Source organism: Parastagonospora nodorum (genome assembly GCF_000146915.1).
Source record: "Parastagonospora nodorum SN15 chromosome Unknown scaffold_28, whole genome shotgun sequence".
Classification (NCBI taxonomy): domain Eukaryota; kingdom Fungi; phylum Ascomycota; class Dothideomycetes; order Pleosporales; family Phaeosphaeriaceae; genus Parastagonospora; species Parastagonospora nodorum.
Window position 1 is genome coordinate 224,868 of NW_001884576.1, and position 16,937 is coordinate 241,804.

Consider the following 16,937-nt stretch of genomic DNA (forward strand, 5'->3'; position numbering starts at 1 on the left):
CCGGTCCTGGCCCGAGTTCCACATACCGAATAGACAAGGAAAAGACGCTTATGTGTCCCGTACCGAAGGAAAAGCGAAAAGAAAAAATTGCCCCAAGTTGTTATTACACCAGAAAAATGCCAAAAATACATGCATACCGTGGCCCAGGATGTGAAAATCATTGGGCATGTGCTCTCTCTGCGCGATCGCTGATATGCGTGAAGGGCGTCGCCGAGTAGTAACAAAACAGACTGCTGACTTCCTCCTCGATGGAAGGGCTCCACCGCCGCTAATTGCTTTTGGTTGCATCCGCGCCTGTCATTTGTCGTCTTCCGTGTTTCTTTTGCTCATGCCTTGGCAAAGTCTACTGCGTAGCTGGGTTCGTAAGCTGCGTGGATCTTTCGAGACGCCAGAAGCTGTCCAGCAGAGCAGCATTCTGCTGCACAACATGGAACCTCAGAACATCCGTGGGATCTAGTACAATATCAAGTCAGGAAACAACTGTCTCTCGAAGAGCGAATGGCAGTATCAATGAACGTCAGTGTGAGTTCGAAATCTCCGACTATCCACCCTTGCGATCCGCAGCATTTGCAGGAAGAGGCTCGCCGGTATTCTTCTGCTCAGCTGACTTCTTTTTGTTCTTTTTGCTGTTGCGAGCGTTGCGGATCGGCTGCTGCTGCCATGAGCCATTGTGGTTTGTTCCAGCGGACTTGCTGCCATTCTCGGTTCCTTGTTGTTGGGCCTTGCCCTTCTGTTGTCCGTTGCGGTTTTCTTTGCTAGCATTTGATGGCGGCGTATGAGATGCGCGACGGTTCTGCTGACTGGTGTCTTTAGCTTGTGCTTTCACACCGTTAATGAGCTTCCCAGCATCGTTTGGCCGACTTGCTGACGGTGAAGGAGTGCGCGTTTCGAAGACAGGGGATAGCAGCGGCAATGTGGCCGACTTGACTTCCTGAGGAGGCATCCGGGCTGGGTTCGAAGTGTCTAGAGATGGGAGTCCGTTGGTATAAGCAGGAGTACGCCATTGTGGAGGGAGAGTACGCTTGGGAGAGATCTCCTCGTTGTGGCTATTCTTCTGGCCATTGCTCGCTTCATAGGCCATCCATCCTTCTGGTAGCGGAGGGAAAGACTGTTGACCCTCGCTCGGCACACGTGTCAATCCGTTTGATTCGGCAGAAGGGCTGCTTCTTGTTGAACCGTTGACTATAGGTGGACCCATCGAATCTGCTGCAGCAATCTTGTGGCGTTGCATCTCTTCCAGAACCATCTGCTGGCGTGCCTGAATCTCATTGATCTGATGCATAGCTTGCTGGTTCGAGAAAATGCCCAGTCCATTGGTCTTCGATAGATCCGGCGGGAGTGATTCAATTGTGTCACTCCTAATACGAGGTTCCCGCGGAGGAGTTGGGAATGAGCCATTCACGATCACTGGCCCGCTATCAACGGGCGGTCGAACGGAGTCCACACGAGCTTTACGCTGGTCATTGACTGCCACGTTGGGATCATGAACTCCAGTTGAGTAGCTCCTCATGTGACCACCAAGAGGTGACGGCGACCGCGATACTCGTCGCAAAGCAGTGTTCAGAAGAGGCTGTGTTATCTCAGGGGACACACGTCGGCGGCGTTGGGCTAATTCGCTAAAAGAAGGTATTGGCCCGACTACATAGTCCTGCAGTTGACGTGGTTGAGGCTGCTCTACAACATAATAGCCGGGATATTCTTTGGGTGGCGCTGTCTCTAGGGGTGGAGCAGTCACTTCGGGCATGACAGGCTCCGGATGGCTTGACAGTGGGCTGTATTGGACGTCCGAAGCCGATTGCGGCACATGAATGTCCTGCGGCGTAGACCGCGCGATTGGATATCCAGCAAAAGTTGCTGTGGCAGGATCAAAGTATTGAGGTACTGCCTGGTAACCTGCAGGTATCGGCTGCGGCGCAACAGCGCGTGGGGGTTGAGAATGCGAGCGAAGTGATGCAGTATCACTAGCATTGGAAGGTCGGTGGACCTGCCTCCGAAGACCAGGAATGCTATTGCTTAGTGATGGAGACGATGGATTCGTTCGGGTTCCGTCTTGCGAGCCAGCGTCTTGAGATTGTGCTGGATTGTAGAAACCAGGATAATGGTAAAGAAAGCCTTGCGGGAGACTGTTCGATGGGACCTGGACCTCACCTAAGCGAGGACTTGAATTGCCGTTGACGTACTGCGTCTTCTGCGGCGAACTTGATACGTTGCTTGAGCCACGATTCTGGGCCTGGGCTTGGGCAATTGCATGTGCATGCATCTGGGCCGCTCGTACCTGTTGACTTTGCTGGGCATGTTGTTGCGCAGCCAAGTGGGCCCGAAGGTTGTTCGACTGCATCTCTAGGAGTTGGTATTGTTGAGCCAAATGATCGTGTAGCTGGAGCTGATCATGCATACCCCTAGAGAACGCAAAGTATTCTTGTCCAGGTCCAGCGGAGATGGGCGGGCTATGCAAGAACGGTGGCCGACCTTGTAGATAGGAATTGCTGCCGGATGATCGTCTGCCATTGTTATTCTGGTTCCTTGAATTGAAACCACCTCTGCCTCCACGGTGATTTGATCCCCCACGTCCATTTCGCGTCGGGACGCTGGAGGTGATGGTTGCCTTCTGCGATTGTGGTTTCTTGAAGATGGAGCTCGACTGCTCCTGGGCGGGAAATTCATACTGCTCACATGCCTTTTCTAGCTGTTGACTGTCTGCAAGCAGATCGAAAGCACGTCGTATCTCCAGATGAATTCCACGCCAAGCATAATCGTCCGCGGAATTGCCCAGATTTCGGTCAGTACTGAAAGGCTCTTCAACACAAAGGCGATTTACGCCTTCCTTTTGTCCACCTCCAGGGTGCCAGTTCTTCTCTTCTCTTTGTATGCGACAACCCTGGCGTACGGATACCACAATCTTCTCGTAATCGACCTCGTGACCATAAAGCCGGAAGAAATGAAACAGCAATTGTCCGAGACTCTCAGCATTGCTTTTGCCGAAACCTCGCAAGGCCTCAAGATCGTCCGCAAAACTAGACAGGGAAGGCTTTCCAGTGTCTTGGTCTATTTTCCTGTCCGGAAGCTTGTGTAGAGAAGGAAGGATGGGCGGATCGCGTGTTTGTAAAAAGTTCAGGATCATGCATATCCAGGTGTACGAGCTGATTGTACCACCAATGCCTGCGTCATGTTAGCAGGGTCGGCGCAACTAGTGGAGGACCTACCAGCGTCATTCAAAATACGCCTCTTGGTCCAATGCTTGACGATCATGGCGAGTGGCCGAACGCGATCATCAATCTGGACGTAGAGGTTGATCATGCGAGTATTCTCGAGCGCCGCGACGTTGTTGACGTTCATATCACACGAAAGCTGCAGCTCAGGATCCCAGACTTTTACGATCCGGACCTTGGCTGCCGGTATGCATACCACACGCTCCATACCGTCTGCCAATGTTAGTCAAGGGAAAAGATTGCTGCGTTAAAGAACCTACGCTTGTCGAGAGCCTCGGCGAGCATGTGCATCTCCTCCAACCGTTTCATCGGCGTCTGGATGCATATGTCAACTAGGGAAGTTAGCATATGTTGTCAAGCATGTGATTAGCTGTCTCACCGTCGCTCTCTGCTGTCCACAGCATGTTGCCAGAGGATCCAAAGATTGAGACCTTGAACTCGTTGCCGGGAAACTCCGTCTCCAGTATGCGCTGCACCTTGGCCACAAATTTGTTCCGGACGGCGGTGTTCTCCTGGGTCGGCTGTATCCGATCGTACAGCTCACGCATATCGCCGCTAAGCTTGTCGTCCTCGTGGGGATCCAACGTCTTCTTGGGCTCGTCCTTTGCCTTTTCTAGAATGTCAGAAGAGTGGTAGGGCATGCGTCTCCTCCCAAGCGAGCCGACATTTGTCTCAAACTTGCACTTGACAGGGCGCGCGGGTCGAAGCGTGGGCATGGTGCTGTTCGCTTCGGAGGCTACGGAGCGTGGCGAGTGGCTGCCCAGTCCGCCGTTCGGGGACGGGGAGCGTGAGTGTGTGTCGTATCGGCGGGCGACTTGTAAGGGTGTGGATGGCACAGAATTCGAGTGGTGTGAGACGATGGACGGGCGCTGGGCGCGGGCCACGGCGCCTGCTTCTTCTCGTTTGCTGGCCATATTTGTTGCTGGCGCCCCGTTTGATGTCATCGTCGGCGCGCTGGACTGCACGCTACACTGCGACTCCTTATTCCCATCTGCGGTATCTTTCGGCGCCGGTGCCGACTTTGCGGGCTGTTTCTTGGGCAGAAGACGGGCTGAGTCCCGCTGCGGTGGCGGGCTCAGGGAGTGGGGAGACACGATGACGGCGGGCAGGGGCGTGTGCGAGGCGGCGGGCTGCAGTTCGTCGATGCGCGCAAGCTGCAGGAACGGGTGCAGCAGCAGATAGGGCGGGGCGTGCAGAGCGTGTGCAGGTGAGTGCACAAATGGCGAGTAGGGCGGCGTCCACAGATTCAGGCCGGCGGGCGGCTGCTCGACGAGGGAGGCGCGCTGTTTGGTCTGACGGTCGACCGAGTGGATGGGCAGAGGATGCTGAATGTAAAGATAGGCAGAGCTGCTGTGGCGGCGGTCGCCCATAAACTTCTGTGGGCGTCGAGTGGAGAGCCGTGGGGAGGGGGCTGTTGCTGCAATGCGGCTCGACTGCAGACCCGGGGCCCTGGCTACGCGGCAATGGCGTGTGGAGAGTGAAGGTCGAGCGGGTCACGTTCTCGTCTGGTGAGTACCACACGGGCAGTGGGCAGTGAATGCAGTGCTATTCGGCGTCGTGTGTGAACCCCTGCTGCGGAGAATCAATGGCTCGCTGGAATCCGGCGCGGACAGCGGCTCAGGGACGAACTCGAGGGGCTAGGAAAAGGCAGGCGGCGCTGCTGCTGCAATGCGGGAAACAACAACGAGGAAACGGGAATCTAGTGGGAGGCAGCTCTATGCAGCGGGCGAAAGTGTGCATATACACTGGCTCGCAGTGGGTAAATCGCGGTCAAGGAGGGATGAACGCCAGGGCCGCAACTGGGACTAGCACGGTTCGGAATGGCCTGGCACCTCCACGCGCTACATGCGCTGCTCAGGGCTGTCACAGGGACGTTTTGATACCTGCCAATTTATTCACGCCTCACGCCAATTTGTGCCGCGAGCTCTTCCACGCATGTCTTGCGGCTTGCCTCGACCCGCCCGTGGGCACGCAGTCCCCGTTGCCTGGGTGCACTTGCAAATCTTCCTTTCTTGAAGCCACGGTACAACAAAGTTGCTCCTTCCCCATGCGAACTCTCTTTCCCCGCTTGTCAAAGAGAGAGACAACGGAAAAAAGTACAATCCGCCGCCACCGCTGCCCATCTCACGACACCATTGGACGTCTCTCGTGTTGCGCCGTCAGCCGTCATCAGCCTTCGTGGGGTCTGACCGGAGCAGATGTGCCTTGTATGAGACTCTGCTTGGCGGCCGTAGTCCGGAGGGTGTGCATCGAGCACGCCTGCGCTTTTCTGTAACGACAGTACCATCTACATAACCCAACAAAGCCCCAGATCTCTAAGATGCATTACAAGGGCGTCTGGAATCTAGTATGCCCCGCCCGCCGGGCGTGCTAATCATATGATGTGGCATGCACACCCCCCGTCTAAGCCGCTTACTGAGTATAAAAGGAAAGTTGCAACTAGCTAGTCGTTTTCGGCTTTGGGAGATCATTGCTGAAGCCGTCCTGTGTCGGACACCGGATATAGCAGCGCCTCTTCGGCCTCTACTCATGGTGCGCTGACTACAAAGCCCATCCTGCCGAGCTGAAGTCGTAGAGCGAAATGCACTGTGGAGCACGATAAGACGATGCGGCCAGCCCCCGCAAGAATGACCTCTGAAATTGCAGCGCCTTGTGGCACACGGTGAGATATCTTCCAGATTCGGTTGTTACCCAAGAACCCTATGTACAAGTTTCATAGCCGTCCACCAGCGCCAAGAGGGCCGTCAGACCAATATCTCATCCTTTAAGCATGCCAGTATGCACACCTCCTGCAGGGACAGCCCGCCGGTAGAGCGCGTGCATCCGCAATCCAGATCCAAACATAGAAGCAGGCAAATTCCTCGGAGGAACTCAAGTGTTTCACTCACCAATCAAGATGACGTTACAAAGATCCGTAGATTACCTTAATCTGTGACACTCGTTTGCCCACCGGATTTATTCGAGGGTGCCGCCCACCCGCCGCCGCGGCTTGACCCTGACTACGGCACGGCGCTTCGAGCCAAGTGCGCAGTTCTCGCTACGGCAGGCGCATCGCGCTAACACGGAAGGAACGATGTCATGCATCACCAATGCCGAGGTCGCTTCAACGGCTGACGCCCTATCCAGATTATGTTGGCTTCTCGACTTCTACGTGTTAATGTCCCTTCAGCATACCTACACGTCCCAAACACCAGTCGTAGAGCGTTTTCGTCCACAATGGCACAACAACGCATTGGTGAGCTGTGAGCAGCATTCTTGTGCGACAGTGGCTCACTGGTAGATAGCGAACCCCGCCCTGTTGTATGTCGACCCTCTCCAGATGGTCAATCACCTCACTCATCGTGTCTAGCATTTGCGACTTGCAAGAGAAGTTCCGGCCTGCCATTTATGAATTCCCCAAGGTAGTCTCAACAGCGCAAAAGCTGCTCCGAGCGAGTAAGTGCACCTTCTATAAGCTCGCTACACATCACGCCTCTCGAACCATCCAGCCCTTAGCTTACACAATCCTCAGGCCAGGTCTTAAACATACCTGTCTTCGCCACTACACAAAACAAGGCCCGACTCGGCGAGACATGCCCAGAACTCGGGCTAGATGCGCAAGGCGGCGTCAAGACCGAATGCCATATTGATAAGACGCTGTTCTCCATGATGTATGTCATTACAACCGTGCAACATGCTCAAGGCCACACGAAGTAACACTTCATAGCACACCCGACGTCAAGAAAGCTCTCGATAAGCTAAACGCTACTGGCCCACTTTCGTGCATTATCGTCGGCATCGAGAGTCACATCTGCGTCACACAAACCACCATCGATCTGCTTCGAGCGGGACACAAGGTCTACGTCATCGCAGATGGAGTCAGCAGCTGCAACAAGGAGGAAGTCCCAATCGCGTTGGCACGGTTGAGGCATGAAGGTGCAGTAGTGACTACGAGCGAGAGCATAATGTACGAATGCGTGGGAGATGCTGGATCAGATGAGTACGTCGATTGTCCCTGGAAGCGCGCATGCCGTCGAACCGCGACTAACTCAACCGCAGGTTCAAGCAGATTATTAAAATCGTCAAAGAGAATTCCCAGAGCACGAAAGATGTTCTGCAGACTCTGTGTAAGATTTGAAATGCAATAGTTAAGCTACCATATTGGTTCAGATGTTTCTCAAGGTCGAACAAGTCGATATTGCTCACAGAGGAAGTTTCCCACTCTCATCCGTCATGTTGAAATCCACCACCGTTCCGTTTGGATAAACTTCCCGGCACCACGCTTCCTTCTCGTGTCCCTGTGCCGGGTACGGACACATGCGCACAGGCTCTGATGAGTTGTAGTGGTGTCGATGGCCGAATAGAGGCTGGCATGTGAACATGCAGAGCGGATCCCAGTAGTGGTAGGATATGTAGATGAGGGCGAAGAGAGTGATGAGAAGGAAAGTAAGAGAAAGGAGTATCGGCTTGAGGCGCGAAGGGGCTTGGACTCGGCGCGTAGGAGATGGTGTGGGGTTGTGAGGCGTTCCCTTGGTGTCGTGAGTGTTGGTATCTTTAGGATTGTCTGCCAGGTCGCGCTTTTCGGAGGGAGCCATTGAAGGGCGAATTGGGATTGAGTATCAGAGCTAATTATTGAAATTGGGAGGGATGTCTGCTTCCGAAAACTTTGATTCTGCGAAGCTTCGCGTAGAAGTTGTAAAGTTGCAAATCTGCTCAGAAAAGGTATGTTCGTTCTTTATTTGTTCTTGGTTGCCGCAGTGAGAGAGATGGATGAGCTAATATGAGGGCTGACAGCTAGTTGGATATGTACCGGTATGGGGCGAAACGCGGGGTCTGATCCGTGCGTCACTGCGCCACAAACGTGCCTCTGTGTACAAGTTTCAATCTGTTGTCTGGTTGCAGTTCAGAGGTGAGTTCATACTGCTAATTTTAAGAATTGCACTTGTTGTCGTACCTTGAGTCTTTTGTGACTCGGATGCTTCTCGGTCGCCTGGAAGTAAAGACATCAGGCAACCATGGTACTCCGCCTCGCTTTACGCCCGGCGGTTATTTATGTGGGTATCATGCCCTGTAGTTGCAGTCAAGCTCAGTATTCTTGGTGCTCTTTACTTAGAAGTAGTGGATTTTTGAAACCAACTTCAACTCGAAGGATCAGGGCGATGTAGACATTGCTGACAAGAGGCGGCACAGAGACACATCGAGGCGCACATTATTCTTAATCGACAGCAATGGATGACAAAATCAGCACTTACCGACATGCACAGATTGTGCGCAACCAAGGAGAGGGTACTTACGCCCGCTGCATGTCGGCGGCGAAAAAGCGTAAATTCCTGACGATCGGGGGCCGAAGGATGTGTTGCTTCCAAAGTGAAAGTGGCTGAGGGCGGCACAGCATATACTGTAAGCTGCGTATCTCAACCAGACATCGATGCGACTTGGCTACCATAGGTATGTCAAGTATAAAGTACATGGAAAAGATCAAGCATAGATCTTCAGTAACATAGCCTGAGAACCACTTCTCACACCAACAGCAAGATGCAGAAATTCACCTACGTTTTACTTTGTTCGGCCCTTTCTACCGCCACAGCGAGAGTGATATTGCCCATGGATGCAATCGCTAGCCTAGCGAATCTGAAGCAGAGACAGGAGGGGGGCGATGACCCTTCAGCTGAAGGAGTCAAGATCAATTATCTTGGATGCGACAACAATATGAGAAGAGACATATCGGATGCTTGGGACGATGCAGTCAAGCTCGCCGAGAACATCAAGGATATTGATACTGCCACCGACATCGGCTCTTTTGACTGTAAGTTTACTATCGCTCTGTTGTTTGCCATGTCTATCAACGATAGAAAAGGAACATTATGAATCCATTTACTGACATTTTCTAAGTTTTTGGTCCCAATATGCAAACAGAAGGCGCAGGGTACAAGATCCTCAACGTATACAACAACGCCGCAACTTATGGGCAGACCCTATTGTGGGGATGGCGCGTGAATGCCTTCTGCCCGCCTGCGGATAAGGACCTCCTCAGATCATGCACGCCCGGCACGGTAGCCTTCCAGTGGAATACTTTGTGCGCAGACGGACGCTGCGTATGCGATACCCGCGATAGTAACGGCAAGTGCAACAAGCGGGATCAGTGGAATAACGACCCGGACAAGTCGTACATCAACATACAATTCTGCGACGATTTCTTCAAGCAACAAACATTGCAGCAGACTATCGATGCAGGCAAAAATGCTCCAAAGGAATCCAAGTACAACTTGGATTACTACTGGCATAGCAAGGGTAAGGAAGATCTCTTCATGACAGTCGAGAACGGTTCTGACAAGTCGCAGGCAAAATTTTGTTCCATGAGCTACTCCACGGCGCCACGGTGGGCACCAAAGCAAACGAGAACCTGGGCATCACAGATCTCGTCATCAGAATTCGCAAACACAACAAACCTGATGAGTTTGAAGACGTTGGTGCATATGGGCCACTGAACGCTAAAATGTTGGCTCGTACCATTCGGGAGAACAACTTTGACCACGTACGTACATCACTCTTGCCCCATGAATCTCCAGGGCGGCAGAGCAATCTGTCCTTGAAGCTGTGAATCGATACGTCGGCTATGAACCTTTTACTAACCATCAACCAGGTCAGACAAAATGACGACAACTGGACTGGCTATGCTCTTGGTAAGTCAGAGCGTTACCCGTTTCACAATCAACGCGCTAATTACCCATTGATTAGCCAAATACATACAGAAAACAGTCGGCGTCTATCCGATCCTCCCTCTTGCAGACGGTTATGTATATGCCGACAGTGCATCTTACGTTCCACATTCACTTCTCCTTCTCGGCAAAGACAAGGATGACAAAGAGAAGGTCTACGTCAACAACGACTACTACACATCTAACCTGCTATCTCAAGCCAAATCGGACACCGTTTATCTCGAAGGAGGCCCAACTCTCGATGAAAAGGCTTTTGGCTACAACCCCGACTCCGACTATCCGAAGTGGTACATCGAGCGGATCAGGAAGGCGAGCAACGGAGACTTGGACGGCACCGGCCCCGTACCAACGCCTGGTCCTCCAAACCCACAGAGCCCTGAGTCTACTATCGGAACCGTGAATGTCATTGTGGCTAGGGCTACACCTGGCCCTCCAAACCCTCCAAGACCTGAGTCTACTATTGGGACAAAGAATATCGTCGTGCCCAGGGACACACCTGGCCTTCCAAGCCCCCCGGGCCCTCAGCCTCCTATCAGGACGAGCAAGAAGATCATTGCGGCTAGAGACACACCGGGTCCTCCAAGCCCTCCAGGTCCTGAGTCTACAATCGGAACCAAACAAATCATTGTACCTAGAGCCACACTTACGTCTACTCCTGAACCTATGCCCATACGGGCCCGGTAGGGCGGGATACTCGAGTTCTTCTGAGACCGAAGCCCCTGTGCGAACCAATGACGGTAATCGACATGTTCTACCATTTCGACGTAGGGCAAGCTGGCGTGCGCGTTGACCTGTGCAAGTGTGATCCTACAACGTGCCGCGATGTTCGTGCTTGGGCACGTGCAAATTTTCAGGGTCTTGGGAAGACGGGCAAGTCTGGAGAGAAGTGATGGCCGCCCCGAACCGAAAGGCTGGTTTTGAAGTGTCTGCTAGAGAGGAGACTGTAAACCAAGTGGGAGACACAAATCATGGTCACATCAGAGGCCTTGTCTTTCTATAAACATTAGGAAGAGGTTTGATCTTATTTTGCCTGTTCTCTATGATTATACATGTAGCTTACCTACTCTCGCTCAGGCTGTTTTGAAAAGCACGAGTTTTCAGCCTCTTTCTCAGAGTCACGGTCACAATATCAATCGGTGAATACCTCCATCGCCATGGCTACCACCGTGGACCAATATGCGATCAAAGGTCGTGGAAAAAGAACTGCAACACCAACTAACCCATTCGCCGATATCCTGCAAAGCACAAAAAGTATTTAGCAAAGCTTGCTCAGGTACGAATGACTTGAGATACGAGAAATGCAAGTATAAGATTCGCTCGGGAAACTTCCGATGCATCTAGTCTAACTGACGAACATGCTTTGCTGATCCTGACAAATGGCTCACCGGGTTTCGTAGGTCGGCTCCGAACTTAACGCGAGTGCATAACACGTTAAATCCGGTCCGGAGAGTTCTCAGCCTTTTACTGCAACCGGCCGTCGCACACTGTAGCGTCATCGATGCACTCGAATTACAGGTTGAGAATGCACGTTCTGGGGTTCCAGTCACTAGCGTGGACGGCACTTCGCGGGTAGCCAACGTAATCCCCTACCTTAACTCACACCCTAGCACTCGTTCGGTAATAGTGATCCCTGTAGCACAGCATACTGCTAACGTACCTCATCCCCTAGTCATGATGACTATTCTACGTAGTCGATATTGTCGTCAGCAATTGGTACCATGCAAGAGCGGCAGAAAGCGCATTGTGGAGGCCTGAAGACCGGTAGCCAGATGTTATAAGATCATCTCGCTTCCATATTCTCTCGAGCAATTACAGAGTTACCTGGTAGTTCAAGATGAAATATCCTTCAGCGTTCACCGTATTCCTACTTGCAAGAAGCGCTCATGCCCTTCCCGCACCTGCGCCAGTAGATTCCATGGGAGGCGCCATGTCATCGCAGGGAGCTTCATCGCTTGATACGTCCGCCATCATCGACCTGCCTCTTCCATCTGCTGCAGTAGGGTCTCTTCGTGGCTCAGAGGCCTTGCTCGGTTACAACCCTTCCAACCCGATCACAAAAGAGACAACTGTCATCCCTCCCAGTGACTTTGAGCTCGGTACTGGGCAGTCAGAAGATGCAGATCTTGGATTGTACATTGATCTCAGCACTGTGAAGAATCCACAACCAATCCGCGGTGGTACTACAGGCCCGACTGAACCAGGTCCACGGTAAGCATATCTCGCCTTGCGATCTAAGTGTTGGTCTGATCATAATTGCAGCACCCAGGCATATGACCGCCTGAATAGCGACATCTATGCCCCACCACCATCTGATATGGGTGATGTGAGCAATGCGAAATGGCCCTTCGGTCTCAGTCACAATCGTCACGGCCTCGCAGGTGCTGGATGGGCCCGATCGCAGAATACCGACCAACTCCCTAGTTCTGTTGCCATGGCCGGAACGAACATGCGTCTTAGTCCGAACGCCTATCGCGAGTTACATTGGCATAAGCAAAATGAATGGAGTCTAATTTTGAACGGAAGTGTCCGAGTTGCCTCCATGAACGAAGGCGGCGAAACATTTGTCGATGACCTCCAAGCAGGCGACGTCTGGTTTTTCCCTGCCGGCATTCCACATTCTATTCAAGCCTTCGAGAATGGTTGTGAATTCCTCCTTGTCTTTGACGACGGTGGCTTCAGCGAAGAAAATACCTTCCTCCTTTCCGAACTCATGCTACGCAACCCCAAAGAAGTCATCGCTAAGAACTTCCGCACCTCCGTGGAAAAACTCGCACCCCTTCCCAAGGAGCAACTCTGGATCTTCCCCGGTACCCCCGCGCCATCAAATATCAGCGAGCAAAATGTTACCGGGCCCGCTGGCATTATTCCAACAAGTGTGAGTTACAGCTACCACTGGAGTCAGCAACAACCTCTCCAGGTCCCCGGCGGGTCCATCAAGATCCTCGATCCCGCGACGTTTCCTGTCGCGAGTAAATTTAGTGTAGCGTTGATCACCGTCGAGCCTGGTGCCATGCGTGAACTACACTGGCACACCACATCTGACGAGTGGTCATATTTCCTCGCCGGTACCGCGCGCCTCACGGTCTACGAAGCGCCCGCGTCATCTCGCACATTCGACTTTTCAGCCGGAGACGTGGGATACGTCCCTGTGCCCAACGCACACTACCTTGAGAATACAGGCAACGAGACTCTGATCTATATGGAGGTCTTGCAGGCTCCGCAGTATTCAGATATTAGCGTAAATCAGTGGCTGGGACTTACACCGAAGCAGATTGTTAAGGATCATTTGGGTTTGGATGATGATATCATCGATGGATTTAAGAAGACGAAGGAGTTTATTATACAGGGAAATAGAGATTTGACGGCGACCAATTTCACAGAGAAGAGATTTGCGCCGGGAGTGCATGGGGGTGCGTAAGGCGGTTCATAGGATCAAATAGAAAGCTTTATAAAGATGCACACCGGACGTACAGTGCCATCCGAAATCAGTGTCACCCCTGATGTTTTCGCACGCACACATACTCCATTCTGACAGACAGGGGTCTGCATATGATCTCACCTGGTTTGTGCTAACGTAAGAAGAAGCGAGCGATGCCTGGTGTTGGGAATAGAGCGGTTTGGTCAGCCCTTGCGACTAGCCATCTATGTCCTGCTAGGAAGCTCACTCTTTAAGGTCCAACCTCATCGAGCCATCTGCAGTAAAGCCCATCATACAGGCGTTCCATATAATTCCGAACCTTAGGTGTTGTCATCCTGTTATCTTTTTCACATTTCCGAAACATAATCACACGAAGAAAACGCTCACAGAGCATGTCAACGTCCCCATCGCACGACCTCGGGTTTATTGGACTTCGTCAGATAGAACCTTCTCGCAATGCGCAACACTGCCCCAACAGAACGCAGCTGCTGACTAGCTCATTTGTGCTGATAACATGGGCGCACTGAATAGTAATAAAACACCAAGGATTTGGTCATTAGACACAGATCAGCTCTCGGTACAGTACAGTACAATATTAAATTTATTGCATTATTTAGTGAGTAATGCACAGCTTTGCAAGACCACAGACATCACTGCTAAAATCTGCAGACTTTATTCCTATTGTTTACAGTCGCTTGCAAAATCGGCTTCTACCCAAACACACTGGGGGAAACATTGCCCAGCATCACTGAACAGGGGGTTAACCCCCACCTTCTCAAATAGAGTATAGCACTGAGTAGGCTCTCAACACATGACTGTAACATGAGCCGAGCTGAGGCATACGAAACGTTGACAGGTGAAGTGCCTATCTTACAATAACTTACAGTATTTTACCACTCCATCAACGAAGGCCTCGCTTGGAGTTGGAAAATGCAACTGAGTTCTAGTAAAGCTAGAATACAACCGTAATTATAAATGCCACAGAGACTGAGAATGAAAGCGGATTTGAGGCTAACCGACTGTTCGAAAGACTAAGATACAATACGTTGAACAAATAAATACTTCTGAATTAGAAAATCATGACAACCTAGGACGAATGTAAAAGTAATCAGGGAGGTGGTGGAAACAAGCGAGAGGGCGTTTAAATGCAGAGTTGTTTCAAGTCTACCTCGACTCTAGCAGCTTGGCCACCTTGTGCCCTTCTTCTGCTGCCCACTACAGCGGCGTCTAACCTCTATAGTCCTTTAAGTCCGCCTCAACGTCGTCCTGCTCAACTAGCACCTTAACCACCGCCTCATACCCTCTTGCTGCTGCCCACCACAGCAGCGTCCGACCTCTATAGTCCTTTAAGTCCGCCTCAACGTCATTCTGCTCGACTAGCACCTTAACTACTGCCTCATACCCTCTTTCTGCTGCTAACAACAGCAGCGTCCGACTATTGCTGTCTTTTAAGTCCGCTTTAACGTCTTCTCGCTCAACTAGCATCTTAACAATCGCCTCGTGCCCTCTAAATGCCGCCCACAACAGCGGCGTGTGACTGTTGTTGTCCTTCAAGTCTGCTTCGACGTCGTCCCGCTCAACCAGCACCTTAACTACTGCCTCGTGCCCTCCTCCTGCTGCCCACCACAGCGGTGTCCTACCGTTGTTGTCCTTTGAGTCCGCTTTAACGTCTTCTCGCTTAACCAGCACCTTAACTACTGCCTCATGCCCTCTTGCTGCTGCCAACGACAGCGGCGTCTGACCATTGCTGTCTTTTGAGTCAACAGGAAGAACTTTCTCCTTCACAGTCCAAGAAAGAAGCCCCTCACACAGGTGTAGCAGCCCTGAGGAGGCCGCTAAATGTAGACCCGTCATCTGCTTCCGAAAATCTTGACTATATCTCGGGTATTTATAGCCAGGCATTGATTTGGTTTGAACAGCACAAGCCACCAAGTTCTTGTCCTGAAGCAGACGCATGGCTAGTCCATATACCTCCTCTTGAACAATGCCTGCATGCTCTACCCAGTATCGAGCAGAGTAGTTCAGGAATATGTTCTCCTCAAGCCTGGTTTCGAACTCTGCGTCGCTCGCACAGCTACCGCTCCTGAACGTTTTGAAACAGAGGTACGCAATACACGTGGACGCAATGTCGTGCTGAGCGCTAGGGTTCCACTTCTCCCGGATGCCCTTCAAGTAATCTTGTGTAGTGTAGTGGACGAGACGAATGACATTGCTCTCCTCGTCCACTGTGACAAGGCCAGCACATACAGAGACGATCTCTTCTATATCAGGAATATTGTCCTCCTCTAGTTCCTCCTCATCTAACTCTACTGCCAAGGCATGGCATAATTCTCCAGTAGTTAGCGGCCTTGCCGCATACGAGATCCAGGATAAGACGCTCTTTGCTCGCGCCGTCTTCCCAGGTAGCTGACCGTCTATCCTCTCGATGGCTCCGTCATATGCCTTTTTGAGCGCTTCAGTGCCTCCAGAAAGGTGCTCGAGCGTAGACTTTACTTTCTTTTTTGTGTCCTTATCGAGTAGCAAATCCACATGCAGACGAGCAAGTAGAAACCTAGTAGGCTTGTAAGCTAAAGGTTCTTGAAAGGGGTATGCAAGAAACTCACATGCCATCCACCGCCTGCACAATCTTGTTCTGGACGAGTTTCTGAAGAGCGTCATCGCGTCGGACGCATCCTGGCAGCCGTTTGATTTGGCCAGCCACATATCGTTTCACGTCCGCGTCGTCTGCACGTACCTCTAGCTTGGGCAGACCATTGAACTCTTCGACAATATCCGGAATAAACCGTGAAGTAGCCATCAGACGCAAGCCCGTTTTGCTTTGCAAGTTGCGAAGCTTACTCAGAAGTTCTCGGCGATCGTCATGAACACATTCGTCCAGCGCGTCTATAACAACGTATATCCTTGAGTAGTCTACCAGCACCGATTGCAAAGCACCAAGCATTTCCTCAACCGACGGTCTCGTCCGTCGAACTTCGTGGTGGTCGTACAGACTCCACAGAGGCTTCGCAATCGATGGCCGGTCCTGCACCAGCTGCTTCAGCATCGCCGCAAGCAGACTAGAAGTGGTTTGATCCGCCTGCCGTTTGTAGTTGCAGTACATGTACGCAACTCCAATGTCAGCAGTCTGCACAGTCTTCTGCAGATGATCCACCGCAATCGCTGTCATCATCGTCTTGCCTGCTCCAGGAATGCCGTGACAGAATAGCGTCTGACTTGTACCACTAACCCAATCAGTGAACTCAGGGGACTCAAGGAACCAGAAGCCTGTTTCTTCTTGCCTGCGCGCAATGAAGTCGGATTGCTGAGCGGAAAAGTCGGCCGAGGATAGCCAGTCCATGATAAGGTGGTGCCTTTGACGGTCTTGGTCTTGCTGCATGGCATCGACGCCTATCTTGGATAGCCTTGTCTGCGCGTTTTGCATGGGAAGGTCAGCGCAGCGCTGCGATGCTGCGCGACACACTTGCTGCAGGTGTTGAGTGACCCTGCCTCCTGTGTTCTAGAAGGATACAAACAAAGTGATCCATTTTGCAGCCCCAATCTCGCACAGAGCGCACATATATGATGTGTATGATAGTAGAGAAGGGAAGTCTTTTAACCTTCCTTTTTTGGATG

At 51.9% G+C, this 16,937-nt stretch overlaps 7 protein-coding genes across 7 annotated transcripts; 3 read left to right on the forward strand and 4 right to left on the reverse strand.

The window, feature by feature from the left end:
* Positions 1 to 541: 541 nt before the first annotated feature.
* SNOG_13807 (hypothetical protein) lies at positions 542 to 4,579 on the reverse strand (the record flags this gene model as incomplete). The annotated part of the gene is made up of 6 exons (XM_001803958.1): positions 542 to 1,570; positions 2,181 to 2,230; positions 2,398 to 3,014; positions 3,200 to 3,422; positions 3,470 to 3,541; positions 3,589 to 4,579. 6 exons carry the CDS (start codon positions 4,577 to 4,579, stop codon positions 542 to 544), a joined length of 2,982 nt encoding a protein of 993 aa, XP_001804010.1.
* A 1,846-nt stretch (positions 4,580 to 6,425) lies between these two features.
* Positions 6,426 to 7,386, forward strand: SNOG_13808 (hypothetical protein; the record flags this gene model as incomplete). The annotated part of the gene is made up of 5 exons (XM_001803959.1): positions 6,426 to 6,451; positions 6,529 to 6,644; positions 6,721 to 6,859; positions 6,916 to 7,192; positions 7,255 to 7,386. 5 exons carry the CDS (start codon positions 6,426 to 6,428, stop codon positions 7,324 to 7,326), a joined length of 630 nt encoding a protein of 209 aa, XP_001804011.1. The 3' UTR covers positions 7,327 to 7,386.
* Positions 7,387 to 7,390: 4 nt separating this feature from the next.
* On the reverse strand, positions 7,391 to 7,783 carry SNOG_13809 (hypothetical protein; the record flags this gene model as incomplete). Its single annotated transcript, XM_001803960.1, has 1 exon — positions 7,391 to 7,783. One exon carries the CDS (start codon positions 7,781 to 7,783, stop codon positions 7,391 to 7,393), a length of 393 nt encoding a protein of 130 aa, XP_001804012.1.
* Positions 7,784 to 8,033: 250 nt separating this feature from the next.
* Positions 8,034 to 8,194, reverse strand: SNOG_13810 (hypothetical protein; the record flags this gene model as incomplete). Its single annotated transcript, XM_001803961.1, has 2 exons — positions 8,034 to 8,080; positions 8,143 to 8,194. 2 exons carry the CDS (start codon positions 8,192 to 8,194, stop codon positions 8,034 to 8,036), a joined length of 99 nt encoding a protein of 32 aa, XP_001804013.1.
* A 598-nt stretch (positions 8,195 to 8,792) lies between these two features.
* SNOG_13811 (hypothetical protein) lies at positions 8,793 to 10,359 on the forward strand (the record flags this gene model as incomplete). Its single annotated transcript, XM_001803962.1, has 6 exons — positions 8,793 to 8,994; positions 9,114 to 9,479; positions 9,530 to 9,723; positions 9,832 to 9,871; positions 9,948 to 10,303; positions 10,324 to 10,359. The coding sequence occupies 6 exons, from the start codon at positions 8,793 to 8,795 to the stop codon at positions 10,357 to 10,359; spliced, it is 1,194 nt and encodes a 397-aa protein (XP_001804014.1).
* Positions 10,360 to 11,834: 1,475 nt separating this feature from the next.
* SNOG_13812 (hypothetical protein) lies at positions 11,835 to 13,325 on the forward strand (the record flags this gene model as incomplete). The annotated part of the gene is made up of 2 exons (XM_001803963.1): positions 11,835 to 12,115; positions 12,167 to 13,325. 2 exons carry the CDS (start codon positions 11,835 to 11,837, stop codon positions 13,323 to 13,325), a joined length of 1,440 nt encoding a protein of 479 aa, XP_001804015.1.
* Positions 13,326 to 14,552: 1,227 nt separating this feature from the next.
* On the reverse strand, positions 14,553 to 16,746 carry SNOG_13813 (hypothetical protein; the record flags this gene model as incomplete). Its single annotated transcript, XM_001803964.1, has 3 exons — positions 14,553 to 15,634; positions 15,737 to 15,876; positions 15,929 to 16,746. The coding sequence occupies 3 exons, from the start codon at positions 16,744 to 16,746 to the stop codon at positions 14,553 to 14,555; spliced, it is 2,040 nt and encodes a 679-aa protein (XP_001804016.1).
* Positions 16,747 to 16,937: the final 191 nt, after the last annotated feature.